At 44.0% G+C, this 27,962-nt stretch overlaps 2 protein-coding genes across 2 annotated transcripts in view; one reads left to right on the forward strand and one right to left on the reverse strand.

The window, feature by feature from the left end:
• WDR59 (WD repeat domain 59) overlaps positions 1-12,544 on the reverse strand; it is a 72,253-nt gene extending 59,709 nt beyond the window's left edge. The window contains exons 1-2 of the mRNA XM_087729393.1: positions 12,477-12,544; positions 5,223-5,272 (exon numbers count right to left, since the gene is read on the reverse strand). Of these exons, the coding sequence (XP_087585519.1) occupies positions 5,223-5,272; positions 12,477-12,530 (104 nt within the window). The 5' untranslated portion in view covers positions 12,531-12,544. The remainder of the gene's footprint in view (positions 1-5,222; positions 5,273-12,476) is intronic.
• Positions 12,545-15,675: 3,131 nt separating this feature from the next.
• Positions 15,676-27,962, forward strand: part of ZNRF1 (zinc and ring finger 1) — a 45,259-nt gene continuing 32,972 nt past the window's right edge. Inside the window, exon 1 of the mRNA XM_014053687.2 lies at positions 15,676-16,605. Within this exon, the coding sequence (XP_013909162.1) occupies positions 16,044-16,605 (562 nt within the window). The 5' untranslated portion in view covers positions 15,676-16,043. The remainder of the gene's footprint in view (positions 16,606-27,962) is intronic.

Below are 27,962 nucleotides of genomic sequence, written 5' to 3' on the forward strand. Positions count from 1 at the left end.
TCACTACATGATCATGATTTTACAGCCTTTTTATGCTCGTTGCTAAGTGAATCACCGTGGATGAACACCGTGATGAACACCGTGATCATTAAGTAAATCCTTTTTTCACAAACAGTTATAAATGCAGGGTTGTTCATAAGCACCCAAAATGTGATGACATATTGCTCTGTGTGTGTGCGTGCATCCAACTCTTCGTGGGACAACTTGCTGCAGGACAAGAGTTACACTGATTTCGAAGAAATGATAGAACAGAATAATTAAACAAAGGATGCAAAAGGAGGGACAAAATGAAACGTGAATGACAAAAATTAAAATCACTTTTTTAATTATTTTAAATACTTGAACTGTCCTGCTGCAAGTTGTCCCACGTTGAGTTGGCTGCCCCGAATTGTCCCGTTCTGAGCCTGACACCCAGTAATGGAGCCCCATAAGATTCTAAACCTTTAACATTATAATGAGATTTATATACATTAATTGTATTTTATATTATTGATGAGGCCCAAGAAAATTCCTTTTCCCTCAGCGCGGTTCGGGCAAGCCAAAAAGTTGGGATACCCATGGTTTATAGCAGGGGTCTCCAAATTTGGCAACTTTAAGACCTGTGGACTTCTGCAACTATGTAAGTCTTAAAGCTGCCAAGTTTGGAGACCGTAGTTTAAAGCAAGGATTCGTGTATGCGGCCATTAAATGCAGCCAGCCCTGGAACTAACTAACTACAGAGTATCTGCATAAAGTAATGTTATCTGGCTAAACTGACATCAAATGTGTCAACAATAAAACCGATTAGGCTAGAAGCAAACCCTTTAAAACTTGGAAAATGGGGATACTGAGATTCAGGCAATGCTGCACTTTTCTTTGGTCTCTTCATGGAGAAGAAGGGATGCAGCTGATCCAGAGATCCAGAGCTTACCTCTTACCAGACTGAAGGCTACATTGTCCTTAGGCTGCCGAGATCCACATTGCCCAAACTGGGAAATTTGGCCAAGGCAAAATTTGATTTTATTTCACTTCATTGCCACTTGGGGATATTTAAAATTGCACATAATAAATAGCTTTCCTCTCTTAGTTCATATACTAGAAGTAGTCTTCAACTTATGCCTGGAACCAAATTCAAATTACAGTTGGTCCTCATTTTACAACAGTTCATTTAGTGACTATTCAAACTTACAATGGCACTGAAAAAAACGGACTTATGACTGTTTTTCAGTTACAACTTTCGACCTTCTGACAAGCTAAGCCAATGGGGAAGCCAGATTCACTTAACAACTATTACTAACTTATCAATTGCAGTGATTCACTTAACAACTGTGGCAAGGAAGATTGTAAAATGGGCCCAAACGCACTTAAAAATGTCTCACTTGACAACAGAAATGCTGGGCTTAATTGTGGCCGTACGTTGAGGACTACCTGTACTACCAAAATGTAAGGATACTTAGGTCCAGCTGCAGGTATTATTCCAGCAAGAAATTGCCATAGGGCTCAGCTGCACATTTCTGTATAACACCACCAAATGTTGGATTATAATTACAGGAAGTCTCGCATGGAAACTATAAGCCAGGATTTATCTAGCTAGATTCTAACTTCTTGGGTAGCTCCTGCAAAAAGCAGATGACAATGTGAAGTATCTGAAATAACTTTTTAATGTTCCCAGGCGTGTCCCCTTCCATTAAAAAAAAAAAAGTTCATTCATAAAATCCAGCAGACGAGGCAAAAATATCCAGCCAATCTTTCTTTTGCAAGGCTCATTCTTCTCCTATGAGAACGAATGTGCTTAGGGAGGAGCACTCAGTCAGATGAAGTCAGAACTAGAGATCAAAGCTTCACCACCTCTTCTGCACTTAGCAAATCTAGGCCACAATTGAGTTGCTTCCGCGTTTGAGCTTCTGAGACAGATTATCAGGCTATTTTTGATCATGACAAAGTTGCTCAATCATTATTTCATTTGAATTTAACGTAGGGTATTTACGAGAGAGGCGTATTTGAATTAAGTGTTTAAAATAGTATGATTATTGGATTAAAGTGTTAGAAATACACACACACAGACATATATATCCTGCAAAAGAATAATTAATGTCTGGAACTGGTTTAAAGTCAGCCATGGGGAAATTTGAGGCATGTTTCTGCATGAAGTACATTTGAATTCTCTCCTAAGAATCCATTCTAGAAACTAATGTTATTAAAGTAATTTTGGATTTGTTGTAGCTTTTGCTGTATATTTGGAAGAAATAATTTTGGATCTTTATTTCAATCATCGTTATCACTAGGTTGGGACTGTCAAATTTCTGTACAGCTATGAGGACTAGAAACCTACTCATTTAAAAAGTGTCCTAAGAAAACTAAAATCTGCATATACAGATAGTTCTCAACTTACAACCACAATTGAACCCAAAATTTATGTTGCTAAGTGAAACATTTGTTAAGTGAGTTTTGCCTCATTTTACGATTTTTCTTGTCACAGTTGTTAAGTGCAGTTGGTAAGTTAGTAACATAGTTGTTAAGTGAATTTGGCTTCCCCAGTGACTTTGCTTGTCAGAAGGTCGCAAAAGGGAATCAGGTGACCTCGGGACTCTGCAACCGTCACAAATGTGAACCAGTTGCCAAGCACCCGAATTTTGATCACGTGATCATGGGGATGCGGCAACGGTTGTAAGTATGAAAAAAGGTCATACATTGCTTTTTTCAGTGACGTCGTAACCTTGAATGTCACTAAATGAACTGTGGTAAGTTGAGAACTACCTGCAGGGCTACATTCTTCAACTTTTTTGCATATCTGTGGAATCACAGCTGCCCTCCAGCACGGAGCTAGGACCAGTGGTTAAATTCAAAACATTTTACTACTGGTTCTGTGGGGGTGGCTTGGTGGGCAGGGTGGCTTGATAGACATGGTGTGGTTTGGTGGGCATGGCAGGGGAAGGATGCTGCAAAATCTCCATTCCCACCCCACGCTGGGGCCAGCCAGAGGTGGCATTTGCCAGTTCTCCAAACTACTCAAAATTTCCGCTAGTGGTTCTCCAGAACCTGTCAGAACCTGCTGGATTTCACCCCTGGGTAGGACCCTGGAAGGAAGACCCAAGTTCAATGGGTCTAAATTTAAAGCAGGTCTGTTAGGTAGGCTGATAATAACCTACTTCCCTCTTACATGCTGATAACAAGCCATCTCCTACAGGGCACTAATAGTGCTATTAAAAAGCCAGCAGGCCTAGAATGAAAAGGACAAAGCGCAGACAATTACTGAGGCAGCTGAGCAAAGGCTGCCTTTATCACAAAGGAGAGGTTTCAGCTAGAAGTTGGGGGGGGGCGGAAATAGAAGGGACACGTAGGCCATACATCTTATCCCTTTCACAAAGTACCATTCAATGTTGGATCTAAATGGTACGCCTGAATTCTATCTTTGCTCCATAATTGCCTGGGCGTGGGGGGGGGGGGGGGGCAGGGAGGAAGCAAGTTTTATCCAGGAGGGAACCACACGTTGACTTTTAATAATAATTTGACAAGAGATCAAGGAGAGTAGTGAGTGTGTCTAACAATGCACCGATGTAACCAGGGTATGATGAAAAATTCTCAATCTATCTTATGGGCAGGGGGGTCTTGATTGAAAAAAAAAGTTTAAGTTTCTATGGAGGCAGTTAAAAGGTGGATTTGCTGGAAAATGTCAGTGGCAAAGTTTGTGGGGTACAAAAAAGAGGGGTTGCCTGTGGTTTATTGGCAACTCACACTCTTGCTCCAAAGGAGAGGCACTGAGATGGGAAGATGGCACAGGTTTCGTGCAAAAAAAGGCAGGTATTTGTTCTCCCAAAGCAAACCAAAAGTCCCATAAAGAAATGATGGAGACTGGCTTCAGAAGATTTGTAGACAAGATGTCACATAGATTCAAGGAAGATTTGTCCTACTTGGCATAAAGGCTAAATCTTCAGAGGCAGAGCATGACAGACAATGAGGAATGTTTAGTGCTATGGCTTCCTGCTAGAAATCGAAGGAAGGCAGCCCGGTTAGTCTGTGTCTGTCAGGAATTAGGAGCCCGATAGCAGCTCCCGAGTCTCATACCAAACTTAAATTAACACATTTTATTAAAAGGCATAAACCTTCCTGAGCTATTTTATTAAATGAGTCAGTCTGAAAAGCTGCTACCAGATTCCTTCTGATTTGTCCTGCAAAGAGATCACGGATGGATCTATTGGGGCAGAGTTCCCCAGAATTCCCTTTGCGGACTGGACTGGGGGGGGGGGGATGATTTGGTGCAAGTGGCAGGCAAGAACGTGGATGCAGGCTCCATTTGCACAAGCAGCAGGCACGTACAACTGCTGCTCGTGCAAATGGAGCGCATGTTGTGGCCTGTTGACTAACCAGCCCCTCCAGCAGCCGAATCAGAGGAGGAGGAGGAGGAGGAGGAGGAGGAGGAGGAGGAGGAGGAGGAGGAGGAGGCGTGGGAGTCAGGATCAGCATCAAGGCAACCTAAGAGCTCCGAGGGGGAAGAGGGAGTGGAGCTGGCACAGAGAGAGAGAGAGGCAGAGGCAGAGCCTGGGCCATCCGTCAGCCCTCAGATGGAGAGTCAACAGCCCCCGGGTCTGGAGGTGGCTGAGGAGGAAGAGGAGGAACAGCTGGGTCCAGTGCCTGATGCGCAGATGTGCAGAAGTCAGAGGAGAGGAGAGCAGTGGAAATCTGTGGGCCAGTCCTTGGGACAGAAAAGCCACCGTTGCTAGCGAAGCCCCACCCTAGCTCTGGGGATAAAACAGAAGAGATGAATAGATGTGGCAGAGAACCATTCATCTCTTATTAGCCTGTGTTGAGAGACTTTTTGCCGGGGCTGCTGGCACTCCTAATAAAGGAATCATTGATTTAATTACAGAGAGTTTGCCGTGCTTGGGGAGCTGGGTCAGAACAATGTGCTTGCCCGCTGCTCGCACAAGTGTGGACGTGCAGGTGCACACGCTTGGCTGCCACTTCCGTGGCCCAGTTCCAAATGGCTCCAAGCCTGGAAGTGGGCCGTGGCCTGGGGACCCCTGTATTAGGGTGATGGAGTCTGATTTTGGATCACTCGTAATCAAATTCTGCTGATGCTTCAATCTCTTTTTCATCCACTTCACTGAGAAGGCCAAGTTCCGGGAAATGTGAAGAGCCACCCTGGACGAGACTTTCTTCTTCCCTCTGTACCTCTCAGCAGGTACCAGCCCAGGTGTTGCCAACAGTGGCTGACATTCCACCCTGAAGGTTTTAGCACTCACCCAGAAAGCACCGCATGCTGCCCAAGACAGTCTACGGACATTGCTGTTGCCTGTGAAAATAAGAGATGTGAATTCCCTCAGCTTATAAATAATACATTAAAAGCAGCAAAAATGCCCTCGGGAAGCACTCAACTGACTATATGGATGTGTAGTATTATTGACAACAATACAGAAAAAGAATTGACACTGCCTTCCTTCAAACTGTAAATAATACATCTGATAATCAGAGGCAACACACTATTAAATCAGCCAATTTGATGGGAGGGAGGCTGTGAGGCTCAACCATTAAAGTCAATCCTACAGCAGCACCTTTGCTAAAAAGATGATTGGGGCCCTAATCTGTTCCTCATCTCCTTGGGAAAAAGGTCTCCTTGATATCAACAGAAATGGCCTTTCTCGAAATATAAATAGAACTCTACTGCAAGCTGTTTTTTGGAGCACAAAATAGTGAACAGAAATCCATTGCTGCCAATACCTAAATCATCTGCTTCTGAGTCATGCAGAATTAAAATTGCTTCCTCAAAGTGTTCTAACTCAAGTCCTCTGAATAGCGACCAGAAACCATTTTGAATGTGAAACAGCCTTTTTCGGCACTGCCTTTTCTCCTTTACAACTAGGATTTGAAACTCTTCACTACAGCCTCTTTCAAACGCAATTTTTAAAATTCAAGGAGTTTGAAATCTATTGCACACCTCACTTCAAATTTTAATTCTTGAGGGGCAGCAGCCTCTCCTCTTTTAATAATCTTTGGTTTCCATCTTCAGTTCGGTTTAAGCCGTCGTTATTGAACACAGATAGTCCTCGACTTACAACAGTTTGTTCAGTGACCATTCCAAGTTACGACGGCACTGACAAAAGTGACTTATGACCATTTTTCAAACTTATTACCCTTGCAGCATCCCTCAGTCACCTGATCAAAATTCAGATGCTTGGCAACCGATTCATATTTATGGCGGTTGCATCATCCTGGGGTCATGTGATCAATCATCTTTTGCAACCTCCTTTCAAGCGAAGTCAACCAGGAAGCCAGACTCACTTAACAACCATGCTAACTTAACAACTGTAGTGACTCACTTAACAACTGTGGCAAGAATGGTTGTAAAATGAGGCAAAGTTCACTTAACACGTTTCACGTAGTAACAGAAATGGTGGGCTCAATTTTGGTCATAAGTCAAGGATTACCTGTAGAAGGTTTTGCCTTTCAATTAAGAATGCATGTGATAAAAGACTATAGCAATAGCACTTAGACCTATATACCACTTCATAATGCTTTGCAGCCCTCTCTAAGCGGTTTACAGAGTCAGCCAATTGCCCCCAACAATCTGGGTCATCATTTTACCCACTTCAGAAGGATGGAAGGCTGAGTCACTCTTGAGCCTGGTGAGATTTGAACTATTGGCAGTAGGTAGAGTTAGCCTGCAATACTGGTAGGTAGGTAGGTAGGTAGGTAGGTAGGTAGGAAGGAAGGAAGGAAGGAAGGAAGGAAGGAAGGAAGGAAGGAAGGAAGGAAGGAAGGAAGGAAGGAAGGAAGGAAGGAAGGACGGACAGTAGCAGTTAGACTTATATACTACTTTCCACCCCTCTCAAAGTGGTTTACAGAGTCAGCCTCTTGCCCTCAACAATCTGGGTCCTCATTTTACCAACCTCAGAAGGATGGAAGACTGAGTCAACCTTTGAGCCTGGTGAGATTTGAACTGCCAAATTGCAGGCAGCCGGCAGGCAGCAGAATTACCCTGCACTACTGCACATGAATTATTGCACCACCATGGCTCATGTAGTTGCTCTCTTCAGACCTGGCCACCGGTCATCAACCCCTCCATGGGAGAGCAAGAGCTCTCCTGACTGTATATCTGGCTTTCCAAACTGGAACTTGACAGGCCAAAATGTTGAGGTAGTCAGCAGAAGTAGCCTGCAGTACCACATTCTAACCACTGCACCACCAACGGCTCTAGGATGCTGATTCTCCACAATCCATCTTGCAGCAGGCGCCACCTGCACATTCTCAAGCCAAACTGTTGCTTGCAGCAAAATCAGCATCTCCCTGTCACAGGCCTGTCTGCCAAGCAGAATATTATTGACTTGAGCCATCAAAAGCAAGGGCTTAAACTTGCTGGACCAGTTTTTCTCAATCTTGACGACTTTAAATTCTGTGGACTTCAACTCCCAGAATCCCTCAGCCAGCTCACCCTGACTCTTTAGTTCCACATCACCTTGAAGCACAATTTCCTCCCCCCCACCCCCAATCAACAACCTCTAAAGAAGAAGGAGGCTAATTCCTTCAGCAGTATCCCCCACTTTTAATCCTGCTGGAGGCCCAGAAAGATATAATGGTCAACAAGATCAAAGAGCAGAAGGATGGATCCACCACCCTGGATCCACCATTCTGGATCTGCCAGATACAATCAGTGTTAAATGTTTATTTTATAGAACCAAAAAACTTATTCTCATCACCTTTGCTACAGAAGCTGCTACAGAAATCAAAAAGAAATACTGGCATATTTAAAAGATAGTTCTTTTTCGGCTCTCAATTTTGCAAAACGTATAGAAACCACACAAAGCACATCTTATTAAATTTCTATACAGTACATATCTCAAGCGGGCAGACACATCCTTCTCTCCACAGCCCTATGGGAATGGAAGCAAGAGTTCTCTCTCGTCTTCATTATCAGACAGCAGACAGGCAATTAAAAAGTTTGGCATCCTTGCATATTTCACCATAAGGATCAACTTGCAAGAGAGCAGGAATCAATGGGCAGGCAATACCTCCCTCCCGCCCTGTGAAAATTTACCTGCCGCACACCCTATTTTCCCACAGGTTCATCTCAATGCTGAACTTTATAATACATTTGGGAGGAGATTCTGTCTTTTTTAGATGCTCCCAGTTTGGGAAATGAAATCATTTATACAATCGTAATATTCTCAGAAAAGGAATATCTGTGTTGGTAATAACATATTCCCAACAAGGTTCCTGAGTTAGGGTCTGTGCAAAAAGCAGTATACTAAAATAAACTAGTAAACATTATTTTAAAAGTGGACTCTTACTTATATGTATGAATCTTAGGCACCATCTCAACCTGATGGGATTAGTCAGCCCCACCAGTGGTGGCAGAATAGGCCTGCAGTGGGCCCTGTCAATCAAGGAATTCCAGCTGGGGGTGTCCAGGAGAGCCTATTCTGCCATGGTGTGGCCCCCCAGGTCAGATCTACACTCTTGAAGACCTGGTTCCTCCAACTAACCCAGGACCACAATAGGGAAGTGAAATCCTGGAGATAGTTAATGGATTAGGTAGATCCCCATTTATTCCCCTTATGCATGTTGCAACTGAATTCTAACTAAATTTTAAATGCATGGTCTTTGTTTATTGTTTTATATGTTTTTGTAATAAAGAGTTTTATTATTTTTCAGTTACAAAAATAAACATTCCATCTTTCCTTAAGCCGTGTGTTATCTGGGTACAAACATCTTTGTGCAACATTGTTCCTCATTTACTACATCTTTCACATTCATATTAACATTATTTCCCTAAGTTTAGTATTATAATATATTAAGCATTTAAACATTATAAAACTCTCCATTTTTCTTCTTAATATCTTCTAGTAATGATATAATATCAACATTAAACATCATTATTCTCATCATACACATACTAAGAGTTTTCAGCTTATTTATATCTCTATCTAAATATATTGTCTACTTATTTTTTAGCCTTCTTCATTTCCAAACTCCATTTTTATTCTCCAACCATTGGTAAAATACTTCCCAAATCAGTTTTATATGGTATTTTTATTGAGTGACTGTAAACCACCTAGAGTTGCCTTGGTTAAATGGATGGCATAGTAATACGTAGTAGTACTTTATGTAGCCCATTTGTACAAACATACAATATATATAAACTATGCTCATGCAAATGGGCTATAAAGTATAACTACGTATTACTTCCCATTTTATTTAGGAAATCATAATTTCTCATAGCTAAATAATGTACAGTATTTAAGAAGCATTGACTCTTATAGAGCTACCAAAATATGATTTAACAACAAAACAACATCTGATTGCTAGGCATAAGATCAGAGCTGGTATTTCTCCCAAGGGCACTGCCATGGGATTGATGAAATAGTAGCTAGATTTACATATGGTTAAGTTGGCTATTAAACACACCCATTTTCTTGATACGCATAAACTATAAATGAGCAGAGAGACTGCATTTAAAACTAACCGGGTTTAGCATAGTTTGCATGCACATTACTAATAAGACTTGTAACTCTCCTAAGTATCACATTCCATTATTATCAGCATGAAAACTGTAAAATAAAGGATTTTTCAAACTGAATACATCCAGTTGCAACAAGGTACAGATTCCATCTGCCCAGAATAATTGGTGGTGTTATTCTTTCTTATGAATTTCTGGTTGGTATGAGTAAAGTTTCAGCAATGATGAAATTCTCCCTTTTAGAATATTTACTTCTCAACTTTCCCTTGTCATCATGGTCTTTTGAAGGAAACAGAGCTGGGAATAATACCATTATTATACCAATTACCATTTGATGCCATAGCACCCAGCATTCAAAGACCTTTAAATCTCATGCCTCAGTACATTCTCAAAGAAACAATATAGAAACCTAATTCACACACCATGCTAAATCATATTTTTATTTGTTTCCCTGAGGAAGCGTGTAAATATTAGAACATACATCTTAGCATAACTGTGAGTTCAGCCCATGTATCACATATCACACTATATGACAGTTTGTTCACTAAGCCAGAATTTGTTAGGTTTCTTCATTGCATTAAACCATAAATATGATTTTATTAGCTAGAAAAGTTGGTTCATGTGAAATGCAAAGAGCCAAAGTGCAATGTGCAAATCCAGTCAATAAATATCTTCTCTGATGACTCATTTATAGGCGTGTGTTTATGAAGATAATATATTATCTAGAAATCTGTGTGAATTAATGGATTATTTTAACTATTAACCTTATTCAGCAGTGGCAAACACTAGCTGTTAGAGATTTATGAATACCTCATAGCACAAATTTGTTTTGTAGACAAGACCAAATTTCATAAGATATTGCAACATTAGCATAATTGGGTAGGAAAAAATGTACAGTACAGGAGAAGGAACATAAAGAACAATAAAAATACCTTAAAACATTTGTTATATAAGTGTTGGAATCAATCAACTGACAATCCAATTAACCCAGATCATACCTATAAAATGTCTGCTGTAGCAATCTTGCCAAAATTCAAAAATGTCCAATTTATAACAGAACAGCCTAACGTAAGGCAGCTTTCTAACATGGGTCAGTTCTTAAACTTTTAGCTGTAGCTAAAGAATCAAAGAGAGGCTAGAGTTTACAGGAAAGGAGGGGGGAAGCAAATGATCATCTCAGCAGAAATCTCTCCCCCAGCTCTTTGCAGAAGCCCCTGGAGTGCTGTTCTTAAAGTGTTTAACACAATTATAGGTAGTCCTGGACTTACGACCACAAAATTTCTGTTTTGAAGCATGACAGTTAAGTGAGTTTTGCCCCATTTTAAGAACTGTCTTGTCATAGTTGTGAATTACTACAGTTAAGTTAGTAAAACAGCTGTTAAGTGAACAAGCTTCCCCATTGATTTTGCTTGTCAGAAGGCGACAGAAGGTGATCACATGACTCTGGGACACTACAACTGTCATAAATCCATGCCAGTTGCCAAGCAGTCAAATTCTGACCATGTGATCATGCAGATGCTGCAATTGGTGAAAAATGGTTGTAAGACTATTTTTTCAGTGCTGTGTAAATTCAAAATGGCTGTAAGTCCAGAACTACCTGTATTCCTTTTCCTGGTCTTCAATAATGTTGTTAACCTATCCACTCACACATACACAAAGATTTTGTTGTTTTATACAAGTGTCACAACTGCAGCAGCCCCAAACTGGATCCTCTACATCCAAAACAGCAATGACAAAAGTTATTTATCCAATTTTTAAAACCACCCATCCTCCTCACAGAGGCTCTATTACTCACAGAATATGCTCTAGAGTAGAGCAAATATCCCAGGTCTTGTTTGGCTGTTTTTAAGTAACTTTTGCTTACAAATGTTTATACTGCTTGCTTCCAAAACTTTATGGGAAAGTGGGAAGGTTCTTTATAATAAAGTTCAGAATGTAATTAACTTTGATAATAATGCCAGGAGGAAAAGCGGTGGTGAGGGAGAAGAAAAATACTGGAAGCGGTGGCCAGGCCTGTTTCATTTTTTAATTTTCAATTGTTTAAATTCATTTTATATTTTCTGTGCCACCCAGTCTAACAGAGAGGTCAGCTGCATTATATTTAATGTATTGTTTTAATGAGTATATTTGGTAAGCCTCTCAAGAGTCCGTTGGAATGGGAGGCTGCATTAGTAAAACTATTAGTATTGCCTCAGTCAAGAGAAAAACCAGTCACAATAGCCTTCCATCCTTCCGAGGTGGGTAAAATGAGGACCGAGATTGTTGGGGGCAATAAGGCTGTAAACCTCTTTGAGAGGGCTGTAAAGTACCGTGAAGTGGTATATAAATCTAAGTGCTATTGTTCTCCTTTCCTCCCTCTATCCTTTCCTTCCTTCCTTCTTCCTTCCTCTGCCTTCCATCCTTCCGAGTAAAATGAGGACCCAGATTGTTGGGGGCAACATGCAGACTCTGTTAACCGCTTAGAGAAGGCTATAAAAGCCTTGTGAAGCGGTATATAAGTGTATTTGCTATTCCATCCATCCACCATAACATGCAGTGGTTAGAAGGCAGTATTGCAGGCTAATTCTGCTCAGTCAGGAGTTTAAATCTGACCAGGCTCAAGCTTGACCTAGCCTTCCATCCTTCCAAGGTTGGTAAAATAAGGATCCAGATTGTTGGGGGCAAGAGGCTGACTCTGTAAACCGCTTAGAGAGCCCTGCAAAGCACTGTGAAGCGGTATATAAGTCTAACTGCTATTGCTCCCCCCCCTTCTGCTGCTGGGGATGATGGGAGCTGTAATCCAGCGCTCCCGAAGGGTGCCGGGGCGAGCCCCAGGCCACTCGACGCCGAGCAGCGGATCTTCGTGCGACGCCAGGCACCCTTCCCATCTCCCCTCAGCGGCTCCCCGCATCTCCCCAGGGGGAGGCGCGGCAGGGATGCCTCCCACCCGGAGTGCCAAGGAACGGGAGGGGGTGAGAGAGAGCTCTGCCGGCAGGCAGGCAGGCAGACCGTCCGGGGAACGGCGACCGCGCGGCCCCGCTGCCCCGAAAACGGCCCCGGATACCTGCGAGTCGCGGAATTCCACCACCACATTCTCGCTACTCCAGCGCGCGGCCATCTTGGCTGCCCTGGAGGCGGCGGCGCGACGGCGACCAGGAAGTCGTCGCGCACGGAGCGCAGGGCCTGCCGGGAGGCGTAGTTCTGGCCGCTTAAAGGAGCCGGAGTTGCTCAAGAGCCAGACCTGTGTCTTCCCTCAGGGTTGGACTACAACTCCCAGAGTCTCCCCTCGCCTAGCTAGGAACCCTGGGAGTCGTGGTCCGACGTCGATTTGTTTTGATCTTTCTTAAGGCAGCCTGCCTCCCACTTGCTCTCTCTTTTTTTTCCTTGCATACCTTTGTCATTGGATTTGCACAACAGGCTGAGACACACACACACACCACACACACATATGCAATCCCTCTCTTGTAAATTGAAAGCAAGCTTATCCTGCTTATTGAGCGCAGACACTGTATCTTTGCCTCAGTTATGCAACTTTCTGTGAACATATTCAATGTCTGAGGGATGTGGAGGGTTAGAAGACTGCAAAGTGGCTGTTTTGTTAATCCATATCATTAATTAGTATATGTATATTTACTAATGTGTGTTTAAATTATAGGGGCTGGACAACCATTTATCTGAAATGGTATAGGGCAGGGTGTCCAAACTTGGGAACTTTAAGACTTGTGGACTTCAACTCCCAGAATTCCCCAGCCTTTCCAACCCTTATTATTCTATGTAGACAGATTCCAAATCAATCAATCAATCCAAAATAGACATTGGAGCCAAAGAGTCACCTGGATCTCCTTTAATTTACAGAAGTGGATCTGAATTAAGCTACACTAACTGTGTTGTTTCCATCTCTGGAAGGAACTTATCCACGCCACTGCTATGTTTTTGCACAATTCTTCTGAATGTGTTTCCTAATGATGATAATGCATGATCTCTACTCATGCAAATAGGCTGGGAAGGGATCTGTCAACCCTCTATTCAAAGTTTAGGAGAATAGGGATTTTAGTCAATCTTTACCTAGGTGAGATATTAATCTTTCCATTCCTGATTAGAGCACAATATAACTATGGCTGAAAGTTCACAACTGCCACTTCAATTACATCATGCAAGTTAATTGCACAAAAGATGAGGGGTGCTATAAATGACATGTCACCAGGAGCTTCATTCCAAACAAATATCCCTGGATCTACTCCTAAATAAAATCAAGTTCTTACAAGTTGGGACAAAACTCTCCTTGCTGCCTACTGACCATCCCAAGAAATTCCTGGGGTTTGTACCATCAGATTTCAAAAGCTCTTATGTCTGGAATTGTCTTGAGAGCACAAGTAAAATGGACAGAAGTATATTCTCTTCTCGGCTGACAACACTCAAGATTTCATAACCCCTTACCTGAAATTGATGTGAAGGTTTGTGCGGCCCCGCTGTAAAATAATTGGTTGAAAACTGGTTCTGTTCTACCTTTTATATTGTCCCTTTTTGTCTTTTACAGTCTCAGAACTCCCTGTTTTTGTTGAAAACGGACTTGGCAGCAAACCCTCAGAATGTGAAAATATGATTTATCTTGATAGCGTTGTTGTTTTTTAAATTTGCAAAGGAATTAGATTGGGTGAATTAACTTATACTAGCCTGGTGCAAAATGTAGGAAAGAATGGAACCTAGAATAAGGTTCTCTTATTTCAAAAGTAGGGAGTGATGGCCACCTGTCCAGAAGATGCAGAACACCAAACAGAATGCAAAGTATCTGGAGCAAAGTCAGGATTTATTATGCACAAATGTTTCCAATTCTTGGGAAAAGGAAGACACCCCTTTAGGTGTCATTCATCAACAGGCAATTTTAGTATATAAAATAATAAAATGCTAATCTATTGTATTTGTGTGCGTGTTAAACACAAACAAGAAAAATATGTTAACATATTCAATCAAGAGACTTAAAAGTTTCAATGAGAATAGAGCTGGAAAGGATCTTGGAGGTCTTCTAGTCCAACCCCCTGCTCAAGCAGGAGACCCTACACCATTCCAGACAAGTGGCTGTCGAGTTTTAAGATGGGATTTTAATGCAACTGGTGAAAGAAAAACAAACGAGCCAAATTGTATTTTGTGCCAAGTCTAAATTTGTTAATCATGGTTTATTAAACTACAAATGGCAAATCATTGTAAGCTTTATATCATGGTTTATATAAGCTATCCTGATGGAATTGATAAATCAAGGCACAAAGCAGAATACCTGACTGTGGGCGACACTTATAATTATGGTTTGTCCTTTTTCCAAAAATGCATCTCCTGAGGTTGTTGTAAAGATAAAATCAAGTGTGAGATGAAGAAATATTGACCTTTGCAGCAGAACATAAACGTGCTGAAGACATGCATGTCATGTAACTGTAACTGTTTTCAAGGTTATTGGATACATCTTTGATCCAAAACTAAGTTTTTCACTATGTTCTATTAAGGCTTCATTTGATGCATCCTGTGATGGAGGTAAGCCCTAAATCGTTGCTAAGTGAAACATTTGAGCCAATTAAGTAAGTGCCGAAAAATGTTCACGAGTCACCTTTTTTTCAGTGCGGTTGTAACTTTGAACGGTCCCTAAATGAACTGTTGTAAATTGAGGACTCCCGGTGCTTAATCCAGGTTTTCAAACTTGGCGACTTTAAGACTTGTGGACTTCAACTCCCAGAATTCTCCAGCCAGCTCTGCTGATTGGAGAATTCTGGGAGTTGAATTCTACAAGTCTTAAAGTGGCCAAGTTTGCTGACCTATGTGTCAATCCATCAACCCAGCCCCAAACAGACCCCAGACCCCACTCCCACAAGGCATGATTGCGCAATTCCTGCCGCCACCAGGCAAACTAGGATCCAGCCCAGCCCTTGGAAAGCTATGCGGGGCTCTGCTTCTCGGCGCGAGGGGGGAATCTAAGGCTGCAGAAAGTTCATCAAACGCCTCGGCTACTTCGGAGGCGTTAACGGCAAAAGGCCGGAGAGACCGTCGGTTAAAGCCGTTCCAAGGCTGGCTCCCGCCGGGCCGGGACTTCGGAGTCTCGTCGCGGGGCAGGAGGGGAGCCAGGCGCGCCCTCCCTCCGTCCGCTCAGCATCCCGCGGCGGCGGCGGCGGCGGGAGGAGGGGAGGGGAGGCGGAGAGGAGGAGACGGGGAAGCCGCGGCGCAGGCGCTGTGCGCGGCTCTATTGTCTCGGCTCCGGGAGCCCTCGGGAAGCCCGGCTGGGGACGCACCAGCACCAGCCCGACGCCCTTTACAGCCCTCGCGGCCCCAACGGAGCCAGACTCCCGCGGTGGGACTGCTGCTTGGCCCGATCTGCCCGCCCAGTCTTCGTATGCGGAGCGGCGCTTGGGCAGCCGCGCTCTCTTGCCGCCGCCGCCGCCTTCCGTAGGGCGGGACCCCCAGCTGTCCCCGCCGTGGATGAGCCCGGGAGGCGCGGCGGGCCGCCCGTTGGGGCGCGGCGGCGGCGGCGGCTGCCGCTGCTGCACGGAGAGGCGAGGACGGGGAGCGCGGCCGCCGGTGGGGCTGGCCGCCGTTGCACGATGCCGGGGGGCCTGAGCGCCTAGTGGCCCTCCCTGGCTGGCTGGCGGGCATGGGGGGCAAGCAGAGCACGGCGGGCGCCACGGCGGCGGGGCGCTCGCGCGGAGGAGGCGGCGGCGGCGGCGGCCCCGTGGCCAGCGACGACAGCGCGGTGCCGCCGCCCGGGGGAGCCCCGCACTTCGGGCACTACCGCGGCGGAGGCAGCGGCGGCGGAGGAGGCGGCAGCAGCAGCGGAGGAAGCGGCGGCGGGAGCTCGGCGATGGGGCTGCGCAGCCGTTCCGTCAGCTCCGTGGCCGGCGTGGGCGTGGGGATGGGCGGCGTGGAGCCGGCTGGCGCCGGCAGCGTCCCCTTCGGCCTGTACGCGGCGGCGGCAGCGGCCGGCACCGGCACGACCACCCCGGCCACCCCCACGGCGGCGGCTTCCTCGGGCGACTCGGAGCGGGATGCAGGCGGCGGGTCGGGCGCGGACTCCGCCCCCTACGGCCATGGCAACGGTTACCAGGAGACGGGAGGCGGTCACCACAGAGACGGGATGCTGTACCTGGGCTCCAGGGCCTCGCTGGCCGATGCTCTACCTCTCCACCTCGGACCCCGGTGGTTCAGTTCGCACAGCGGTGAGTGGACGGGTTTGGGGAGCCCAAGGGGGCTCTGGGGATGCGGCTCCTGGGGGCTAAAGGTCAGCCATGGTGCTGGGTTCGAATCAGGAGCCAAAGGCCCAGAAGATGGGGAACAAACAATCTCAGAAGGCTAAAGGGTGTAAAATTGCTGGTCAAGGAAGTGTCCTGCTGGGGTTAAAAGGTCCTGGCTGCTTCCTTCACACATCCTTTACACATGTGCCCTTCACACGTGTGCCCCCTCTTAATCTGGGTCAGGCTTCTTGTGTGTGCATGATAAAGTTGGGTTAAGCCAACCTCTTCGGTGTTCAGGACATTTGGGCATGTCCAGAAAATGGGTAAATACAGTAACCAATTACAGTTTGTTAAACCAACAAAGTTATGTGTTGTGAGAGGCCCTTCTGGTATTAAGAGATTTTGTTATAAAATCCATGTGCTGGGAACTAGATCCTTCATTGATCTTCTCTTTCCTACTTAACAAGTCAGTGAGTGCTTACTCTAGAAAGCATCCTGAGCTCTGGATTTGGACTAAGCCTGACACAACTTTGCCCTTCATAAACGGCCTGGGTAGCGTTTTTGCCTTATTTGATTTCTGTGGTACATGAAACCTGGGATCTTGTGCCACCCTTCAGAGAATATTGTGCTCTTGAAGTGACATTCTGGCTTGGTTTGAACGAGAGGTCAGGCTAAAACGTGGCAGTGGGATGTTATGCTGTGTGTATCTTGATAAGTATGATATGTGAATGAAGGCAGTTGGAGTAAAGTCCACCTAAAATATTAGCCAAATAGCTTCCTTGTCTTCCCAGCAGAGGTTAGCTGGGGAAAGAGTAACAAGGGGGTAAGAATGGAGGGTGGACAAAAAAATTGCCAGCCACTTGTGAATACCTGGAGTAATTTGATTAGTTAGTTCATGGCCTGGAGCCTCCTAGGACTTATTTTCTTTGCTTAATTTTGCTTTAGTTGTTGATTTTAGATAAAGGGTAGGCAATTCATTTTCCCAGATGGCCTCATCAGAAATTGGGACTGTTGTGGAATGCCAAACAAATAAGGCTGTGAAGGTACATAGCAAACACATAGGTAAATTGGGGAAAAAATAGTTACCTTCAAAATAACAGCAATCCATGTGTCCCAAAGGTGCTTTTTCAGGAGGCAACTGAATTTTCTTGTGTGTATTTTAAGAGGTTTCTCTTCTCATCCAAGAAACTTCTTCAGCTCTGAGAGGACCTGTCAGAGCTGAAGAGGCTTCTTGGATGAGAAGCGAAACGTCTTCAAAAGTAAAAACAAGAAAATCCAGTTGCCTCCTGAAAAAGCACCTTTGGGACAACCGTGGCCTGGATGGCTGAGAATCTCTACATATTTTTTAGCAATTCATGTGGGCTGGACAGAGACAGCCAAAAGTCTGGATGTGGCCCAGAGGCTGTAAAATGCAGAGGTCTGGTTTAGATGCATCTAAAAGCATCAATATATAGCTCTCCTACCACCATGTTGCTTCTCTTTTTCCTTTTAGTACAGGGGTGAGAAAGCAGGTCGATTCTCAAGATTTCTGTACTGTAGTCTCCTCTGTATTCTTATCATTGGCAAAAACCACAATAGAACAGCTTTTGAAGATACTACACCCTCACTTCTGTTGTTATTAAAACCGGAAAGATAACACGAAAATATCTGTACCTCACAAATACCCTCACTCTGTAACTTGGGGGTGGATAAAAACTCTTGTCATTCTCTCTGATTTGGTCTCCTTCCAGACAGAAGGAGACCTCCTTCACCTCTCAGAATTCTCATTGGTGGCCCTACAATGGAATTCTAGGAGTTGAAGACCAGATATCTTACAATTGCCCACACGGTTGAGAAAGACTGAATTGAGTTGGTAATCAAAGAATGTAGAATTAGGTAAGATTGGCTCTCCTAGATCCCATGGAAAGCATTATGAGTTTTAGGGAGTTTTTTTTTTTTCTGCTGAGAGAATGAAAGGGGTTAATAATGTGGAACATCACATTGGCTTACAGGAAGTATACTTGTTTCTGAGAAAAAAAGTATGGAGGGATTTCCCCAGCAAACTCATTAGGAGGAAGTTAACAGAAAAAAAAATGATTTCAGGCAGAGAATGGGACAAGCTTTTTAGTTTAGGCCTCTAGCAGTCGGTTCCTGAAATTGACTTTGGGGATGCCCCCAGGAGCATGGCTGGAAATGCTGCCAAGAATTTCCATTGGTTGGGTTGCAGGGAGAAAGTATGCTTAAATTAAGTAGTATCACCAAGCAAAGCAATTTATAATTTAGTTTTGGCAGGAAATAGAGGAAATAATGTTCTTTTTGCCAGCCAATTGTGCTTCCTTTATCTGTCCAATAGTTGCTTAATTGATTAACTTTTCAATTACACTGGATTATATCAGCAAATGTGAGATACCGTACATCATTTTCCCTCAAACTTATTTCCTGCTCTGTTCAGTTGAACTATGAAGGTTCTGTTTTGCTTTCAGTTCTGCATCTTACAAGAATTGCATTGGCTGCCCCAAGTTAGAGATGTGAAATTGCTCTGCCATTGAATTGTTTGTACTCCTTGGTAGGGATTTCTGTATTTTGGTTTTGTTCAGCTTTCCTTTTTATTTAGATAGAGTAGACATCTTGTGTGCATATTTTGTGTGTGTACTGTGTTCATGTGTATGAATGTACCGTGTAACATGTGGATAGGGTATTCCATGCCAGTTATATTCAAATTAGCTTTGAAGATTCAGTGCATTAAAGTGAGCTATCACATCAAACTAATGCAGACCACTAGATATAAAAGTCTTCTGCACAGATGCAAAATCTTTTTTGCCCAATTCACTAGGACTTCCATCTTAACCCAAGTCATAAGTCTACACCGACAGACCAATCTGGATGTTTACATTTTTAATGGTTCTAAATTCAGTTGATGATTGCATTTTCAAATCAATTTTGTAAAATGTTTTTGGATGGATTTGTATAAATAAATCCAGTTAAGCAATTCTTCAAGTCAGTTTTACCTACCACGCTGAAGGGCTGTTTTGTCTTCTGGAATTTTGAATTTTGTTCCAGCTGCTTCTCCTGCCCAGTTTGTGTCTCACTTACTCCCACCTATATAGGAGCTGCACTGCTACCATAACTTTGACTCTGAATGATGCACCGCTTCAATATTGATTGATGCCTTTTGAGGCTCACGTTCTTCAAACTAACCTCCAACGGTAAATCCCTGTATGGTTTGCAAAATGATTGGTTACTGATGTGGTGCCTTCGTCCCTTGACACTGTGATGGTGACTCTGGTAGTACTAATTAAAAATCCATGTCTTCGGTGTCCAGATAATTAGGTTAATCATGCAATTAATACATTCCATCAGCCTCCATGTCTCTGAACAGCTGGAGGTTTGCCTGCTTGGCACACACTCCCGGTGTTGCAACCCTCTAGAATGTCCTCTTTGGGAGAGGACTTATTTTTCTTCAAGGGAACGTGAAAGGGGGCCGTGAAGGTCATGGCACAAGTGATCAGAACTCCTTGATAATAATGCTTGTCTAGCGCTCTGGCACACAGGCCAGAGTCTGTAGGTTTGTAAAGAATAAGACAGTGAAAAAAAGGCTTCACTTTGCAATTAAACAGCAAGCAAAATTTGTATATGGCCTTTGGCCAGGTTAGCCTCCATGAATCTGGTTATGAGCTCCCTGGATGTTGGTTTGCTAAATTCATTCCTTCTCTGGAAGCTGAGATGAGACCCTCCTGACCAGGCTGATTTTAAGACAGAGTCAAAAAAGTCAAGATCACAACTCCATTGTTTGGCTCCTGCTCCTCTGCTCCTGGGCTTGGCTTGGCTTGAGTACTTTAAAGCCCAGGTTTGGACAAAAAGGGCTCCGCATATTTACTTGCTCAGATATTTGTTTCCCTTCTTTTTAGCTTCTTAAGGAGCTACAAGGTTGGTAGTATGGCGATCAGCTCGAGAACGCACTCCGTTCTTGCCAATAAAAGTAGCCTGCAAATTCATATCTAGCAGCCTACGCATACCTAATCTTAGTCCTTTGGAGCCAGAGGGAGAGAAAACCCAAATTCTGCTAAGCTTCCACTGAAATTTCTTACTCACTTGAACTCTGGCAGATTGCTATTTATAAGCCTGGCCAAAGTGTCTCCCAAAAGTTTGGTGTTATTACTAAAGGCGGAAGTTGAGACAGGTGTGAATCCAGCCTGTTTTTAGTGAGGTTGGCTGTGCAGAAGCTCCCGGCTACTCTTGTCTTCTTGGTCTGGTCGCAACCTTTGGGGTTGGAGAAGGCCACTTCTCACATTATTTATTTGTTGAGTTTATTGGCTGCCATGGAGCTACTCCAGGGAGCTTACAATAATAAAAAGGAAGAAAATGTAACGGTCGTAAACAGAACCGATGTAAAATAATAGAGTAATAAAATAAACAATGACAAAGGAAGACAATGAGAATAATACAATGGTATGAAAACCAAAGATGGACCAATGGAAAGCAGAGTGCAAAGGGGAGGGGGGAGGGGGAGTCTGCCATCAATCTAGCAGCCACCTCTAGTAGGTAACTCCCCCATTTGGTCCCCAGACCACCAGTAAAGCCTGGTTTTCAGGTTCAGGTGGACACGAGAGGTCTCTGTCCTCTCTGAGCTTTGCTTGTTTTCTTGCATATTTTTTGTGTGTGGATATAATACATGCGCTTCTGTGGCCCAGCATTCCGTTCTCTTCTTACACAACAGCCCCTTGACATTTGAGGGTTTCAGGAACCCCTTGCTGGGAATTCCTGAGCAGTCCCTCCAGCTGTGCCAGCATCTTTTCCTGGAAGCCAAAGACCTTTTCCTTGCAAGTCTCTCAGCGTTGATGAGAAATAAGCAACAATAAGGAAATAGTCATTTTTCTGTTTCTTTTTTTATCCTCCCAAAGTGTCTCAGTAGGTGGGACTCTCATTCTTTGGTTTACTTTTCTTTTCAGGGTGTCATACAGTACAAAGCTTTTTTTTTTTTAAAGACCGTCTTCACGAACATCTGCCATATTGAGCCATTTCTGACAAATGGCAGTCCAGTCTCTTCTTCAAAACTTCCAGTGATGAAACTCCCACAACTTCTGAAGGCAACTTCTGCCCCATTGGTTAATTGTTCTCACTGTCAGAAAATTCATCCTTATTCCTAGGTTGAATCTCTCCTTGATCAGTTTCCATCCATTATTCCTTGTCTGACCTTCGGGTCCTTTGGAGAATAGCTTGACTCCCCTCCTCTCTCTGGCAGCCCCTCAAATATTGGAAGACTGCTATCCTGTCTCCCCTGGTCCTTCTCTTCACTAGACTAGCCATGCCCAGTTCCTGCAACTGTTCATTGTATGTTTTAGCCTCCAGGCCCCTAATCATCCTGGTTGCTCTTCTCTGCACTTTTTCTAGAGTCTCAACATCTTTTTTATAGTGTGGTGCCCAAAACTGGATGCAGTATTCTAGGTGTGGTCTTACTAAGGCTTTATAGAATGGTATTAGTACTTCCCTTGATCTTTAGTGTATCCCTCTATTAATCATTTAAATATTTGTCCAATAATAGCTGAAGGAAACTAAGACTTCTGCTGGGCTGCTGTTTTCAGGTATTTTTCCACTGTTTGTAACCATCCTGGCCGCTAGCATTTCTAAATTCTAAAAAACCACTGGAGAAATTCTTCTTGATTTATATCTCCTTGGAAATGTGAGAATCTAGAGAGATGACAAACAGCTAGGCAGATATTTGTATATATCTCAATATCTTTTTTATAGTGTGGTGACCAAAACTGGATGCAGTATGGGTGGCCATAATAATGTGATTAAATAAATAAGTGAGTGCAGAACCACAGGAGAAAATGTGCTCCTCGTGTTTTGTACAGGATGGTAGCACCAGGCTGACCTTCTGAACCTAGGAGCTAAATATAGCTCCTGGCCTGGTTGTAAATAGATAAGAAAATAGGCCCTAGACTTACATATCTCTTTTAGTTCTTTATGGGAAATAAGACTATTTGGGTGGGAGATGGGATGGGAGCGATAGGCTGGATGGGGAAGCCAAAACACCAGATCTAGAAGAAGGGAACAGCAAAGCGCTTCCATGCCATTGCTAGGAATCTACCAGTGGTGAGTCCATGTAGCTATTAGGAATTAAATTCAGTTCGAAAGAAACGTTATCTTCATTGTGTAAGCCTTGCAAAATTCAGGTAACCAGGATTACATTGGTGGTTCTATCTCAGCTGCTTGGGAATTAGAAGAGCGAAGTTGGTTGTAGTTTTCACCTACTATATAGAACCCGAGCGTCAGAAGGGATCTACCAACTCTATCATCACTTGATCAACCGCACAGCCAATTAGCAATGGCACCGACCCTCAACCAATACTTCACCTCCCAGTGATCCTCACCTGACATGACCTACCCATCACAAGACCCTCACCCGACATGACCCAAACCTGACCCATCACAAGACCCATCACAAGTGTCATCATGTCACACCTGATGTGACTTCCCCATCACAAGACCTACTGACCACATGAAGCCCTTATAAGCAGAAGAACACCAACATTGATATTCCCTAACTTCCACTGAAGATGTTACCTAGCCTGGTAACGAAATGTTCAGAAACCAAACCCAAAAGTTGGAGAATGAACCTTCCCCCTCACTTGCCAGAGCGGTTATGCTATGCACAAGGATGGAAAAATTTGGCAATGCCATCATGGTTGGCAATCATAGTTTACTTAGGTAGTTCCTGTCTTTATTATTATTATAAATAATTCAAGGCAGCCAACATACCTAGTATACTTTTCCCTACAAGATTAACCCTAGGAGGTGGATTAGGTTGATTGAGAGGGACTGGCCCATAGTTTCAGCTTTCATGCAAAAGGTGAGACTAGAATTCGCCGAATTCACCTGATTCTAGAATCCTGGATTCTAGCCCGGTGCTTTCTCTACTAGAGCAAAGTCACTCTAGAGATGGTAGACCTGTCTGATTAGAGCAGGGGTGTCAAACACAAGGACCAGGGGTAGTGGTGGGTTCCGGATACCGTTGTAACCGGTACGGTGCAACGGGGCCGGATGTCCACCACATGAACGCACGCACATGTGTGCAGAGCGTGCATGTGTACTTACCGCCGGCAACGTTCCGCAATGCTTCAGCTGCTCAGTGGAGCGTTGCGCAGGTGCCGTATGCTCCGTGCACATGCGCAGAAGCCCCGAACAGTTCAAATGCCAGTAAGGAGCGCGGGCGGACCCTCTGGAGTACCATACTAGAATGGTACTCGGGACGTAACAGTACGGCAGGGGCATACCGGTCAGATCCCACCACTGACCGTGGGGCTGGATCTGGCCCACAGGTTGCTTAGATGTGGCCCGTGGGGCCACCCTGGAATCAGTGAAGGATCGGCCCACAGTGCCTCTGCAAGTGAAAATGGAGTTCAAGGCCCGTTTTTGCTGGCAGAGGGTTGCAGGAGCCCCTCACAGCCAAAAATGGGTTTTCCCTTGCAGAGCGCTTGGCTCACAACAGGCGCCCCTGACATGAGTGACATGAAGCTGGCCACGCCCATCCCCCCCCCCCCCCGAGGTCAAACACAACCCTGATGCGTCCCTCAATGAAATTGAGTTTGACATCCCTGGATTAGAGAAAAGGCAACAACTATGCTTATTGCTGGCTGGAAATCCCTTAAGGACTTTTTATATGTGAAGGCAAATATTTTTTACATAAAACAGGAAAAAATGAACTTCTTATGATTTGTGGTTTTAATGACTAGATAGAAAGAAAAGAATCACAACGTAACTCTAGAGAAAGGGGTAAATCTACAATGGTACTTATAGAAGCCACTTCATTATATCTTGTTTTGTTGTTCTTTTCTATTTTTATTTTACCTTTTTTCACACTTCTGCTTTCTCTTTTGTTTTCTTTTTTTTTTCCATCTTCATTTTAATTTGCATTCATTTTGCTATTTTTCTTTCAACTCTCAGTAAAATCATATTACAAAAAAGCCTCTTGCTAGCGTATGCAGAGGCTCAAGGGACATTTGAGGCCATGGAAAAACTCTTTCTTATTGTTGAAAAGTGCCATTGTGCAAACAGAGACAGGCAAATTCAGAGAGTGGCCTGTGAAAGCAGCTAGGTTGGCACTGAGGCAGCCAATGGTGATGAGCTCATTTGGCAGCCCCACGTGGACGACTGTTGGAAGAAAAGCAGAAATAACATTGTTGGATACGAAAAGAGAAGAGGGGGTTGTAAAGGCAGCAATGTCGATCAGCAAGTTAGAGATTCTTAGCAAAACTTTGCATTTTATGTACAGGTGATCCTCGACATACAACCATAATTGGGTCCATTGTAAAGCAAAGTGGTTGTTAAATACAGAGAAAATGCCATTTTTTTTGCCAATGATCTTCAGGGAATCACTGCAGTTATTAAGTGAATCACATGGTCGTTAAGCAAATCCAGCTTCCCCCACCGACTTTAGTTGACTGAAGCTGGCTGGGAAGGTCATACATGGCTGTCACATGATCCCGGAATGCTGCAATCATGGTAAATCTATGTAGTCCTCAACTTACAACAGTTCATTTAGTGACTTACAACATCACTGAAAAAAGTGACATGACCACATTTCACACTTACCTGTCATGTGATCAAAATTCAGACAGTTGGCAACTGATTCACATTTATGACGGTTGAAGTGTCCCAGGGTCATTTTGCAACCTTCTGATGAGCAAAGCCAATGGGGAAACCAGATTCATTTAACTTAACAGCTGCTATGGTTCTCTTTAACAGTTGCAAGAAAGGTCACAAAATAAGTAAAACTCAATTAACAACTGTCATAACTTAGGAACATAAATTTGGGGCTTGGTTGCAATTGTAAGTCAAGGACTGCCTGTACCTGCAGGTTGGGCCTGAATTTTGATTATGTGACCGAGAGGTTGCTATAACAGTCCAAAGGATGCCGACCCTGCCATTGTGACTTTAAACGGTCGCTAAATGAATAATTGTAAGTAGAGAGCTTACAAGGTCTGGTTTATTGAAAAGAATGGTTTGTTCCCAGCAAATCCCAGAAAATGAGAGGCTGCCACAAAGAAGAGAGGGTGGGTGGGTTCAGTTTATTCTTCAAAGCACCGGAGGGCAGGACAAGAAACAATGGGTGGAAACTAATCAAGGAGAGAAGCAACCTGGAATGGAGGAGAAACTTCCTAACAATTAACCAGTGGAGCAACTTGCCTTCAGAAATCGTGGGCGCTCCAACACTGGAGGTTTTTAAGAAGAGACTGGACAATCACTTGTCTAAAATGGTATAAGTTCTCCTGCTTGAGCAGTGGGTTGGACTAGAAGACCTCCAAGGTCCCTTCCCGCTCCGTTCTGCTTCTAAAATCCCAGGAAGGGTTAGGACAGGCAATTTTGGCTTGAATTAGGTATAATTATGCCTTTTCTTGTTTTGAGAAGTGGCATATTTGTTGCCCTGGGTTTCTGGTGTCACCCAACAGGAGGGGGCCGTGCGCTGAGCATGGATGAGCTGCAGGAAGCCGCAGATGCATGGATGGTTTAAGGCTCCCTCCTGGGGAGGAAGTGGGCAAACTGCCACAGATGTTACCTGTTTGTTCCAGCTGCTGAGATGCGGTTGGCTGTTTCTCAGAAGTACTTTTAATTCTGCAAAATCTTCCTCGCTGTTTTCCTTTTTAAACTTCTTTGAAATTCCCACTCCTCCTCCATTTGGGGGTGGGATAGGCTTCATATGGGGGTCACCCGTTAGAAGAAAAATGACAGCTATCCAAAAAAAGAAAGACAGAAAGAAAAAAAGCCATTTTAGACAGACAGGACTCGTTTTTCCCCAACTTTGCTGCGATTTTCACAAATATCTGTTTATTCTAGCACAAAGCCTGTCACAAAACTTGGTTGTTTGTGACTCCTGAAAAACTTTGGGTGTAACTGCCTGTGACTTTCCAGTAGCTGCCAAATTGTGGCTTTAATGCAGCAGAACGGAGAATAATTTTATGCTCTATTTCAGTGTTTCTCAACCTTGGCCGCATTAAGCATTGCGCGCTGGGGAATTCTGGGAGTTGAAGTCAGGGAATTTAAACTGCTCTGTTTTAACTATACATGAACATATAGTAAGTTTTGGTGTTCGCCCTGTACCCATCTATTCTTTTGGGCCTGTTAAGGGTTAAGTTAACACATCACAAAGTCATTTTGGTCATCTTCCTTCATGCTTGACCCATGGAGAGCTTGATTTTGGATTAAAACTTCCCCTCTGCTGCAATAAATCCAGAAAAATCCAGAACCCCAGGGAAATATATTTGAAATTCAGTAGGGAATGGCAGTTTGACCTGCTGAACAACATATTGAAAATTCTAAAGTACTGTACAGGTAGTAGTCCTCGACTTACAACAGTTCATTTAGTGACTGTTTGAAGTCACAGCGGTGCTGAAAAAGGGACATCACCGTTTTTCACACTTATGACCATTACAGCATCCCGGTAGTCCCGTGTTCACAATTCAGCTCTTGGCAACCGACTCATATTTATGATGGTCGCAGGGTCCGGAGGGGGGGAGGGTCACGTGATCTCCTTTTGCGACCTTCTGACAAGCAGAGTCAATGGGGAAGCCAGATTCACTTAACAACCGTGCTGCTAACTTACCAACGGCAGTGAGTCACTTAACAACTGGTGGCAAAAAAAAAAGATTGCAAGATGGGGCAAAATTAAATCTTTCACTTAGCAGCAGAAATGTGGGGCTCAATTGTGGTTGTACATCAAGGACCACCTGTATCTTAGTCGGCTCATCAGAAACATCCCAGTTTCAAAGGGAAATCCTGTTTTGTAAATACAGAAAAATTTTCTCTGGGCCCTTTTCTCTGGGCCCGTTTGGGTGTGTGGCTTTTTTCCCCAAGAGAAGTAGAATAAAAGGGTGAATTTGATCACTGGTGAACATGATTTTGTGCGTTGAGTAAGGGGATTTCATTGTCTACCAAGATGTTCAGGAAGCTCAATTGGGTCATTTCATGTCAAGTGGTCTGGGGCAAGGGTGAAATCCATCAGATTCTGACAGGTTCTGGAGAACCGGTAGCGGAAATTTTGAGTAGTTCAGAGAACCAGCAAATACCACCTCTGACTGGCCCCAGAGTGGGAAGGGAATTGTGATTTTACAGTATCCTTCTCCTGGAATGGAGAGGGAACGGAGATTTTGCAGTATCCTTCCCCCAGGAGTTGGGTGCAAGGGAGATTTTGCAGTATCCTTTCCCTGGAGTGGGGAGGGAATGGGGATTTTGCAGTATCCTTCCCCTCCCACGCTCACCAAGCCATGCCCACAGGACCGGTAGTAAAAAATTTGAATTTTACCACTGGTCTGGGGGTCCCTGCTCGACCATGTACTACCAACCACAGGTGGGTTTTTTGGTTC

This window comes from Thamnophis sirtalis, unplaced genomic scaffold (genome assembly GCF_051295495.1).
Source record: "Thamnophis sirtalis isolate CommonGarterSnake01/CBP01778 unplaced genomic scaffold, rThaSir2_p1.2 scaffold_14, whole genome shotgun sequence".
NCBI classification, from domain to species: Eukaryota; Metazoa; Chordata; class Lepidosauria; order Squamata; family Natricidae; genus Thamnophis; species Thamnophis sirtalis.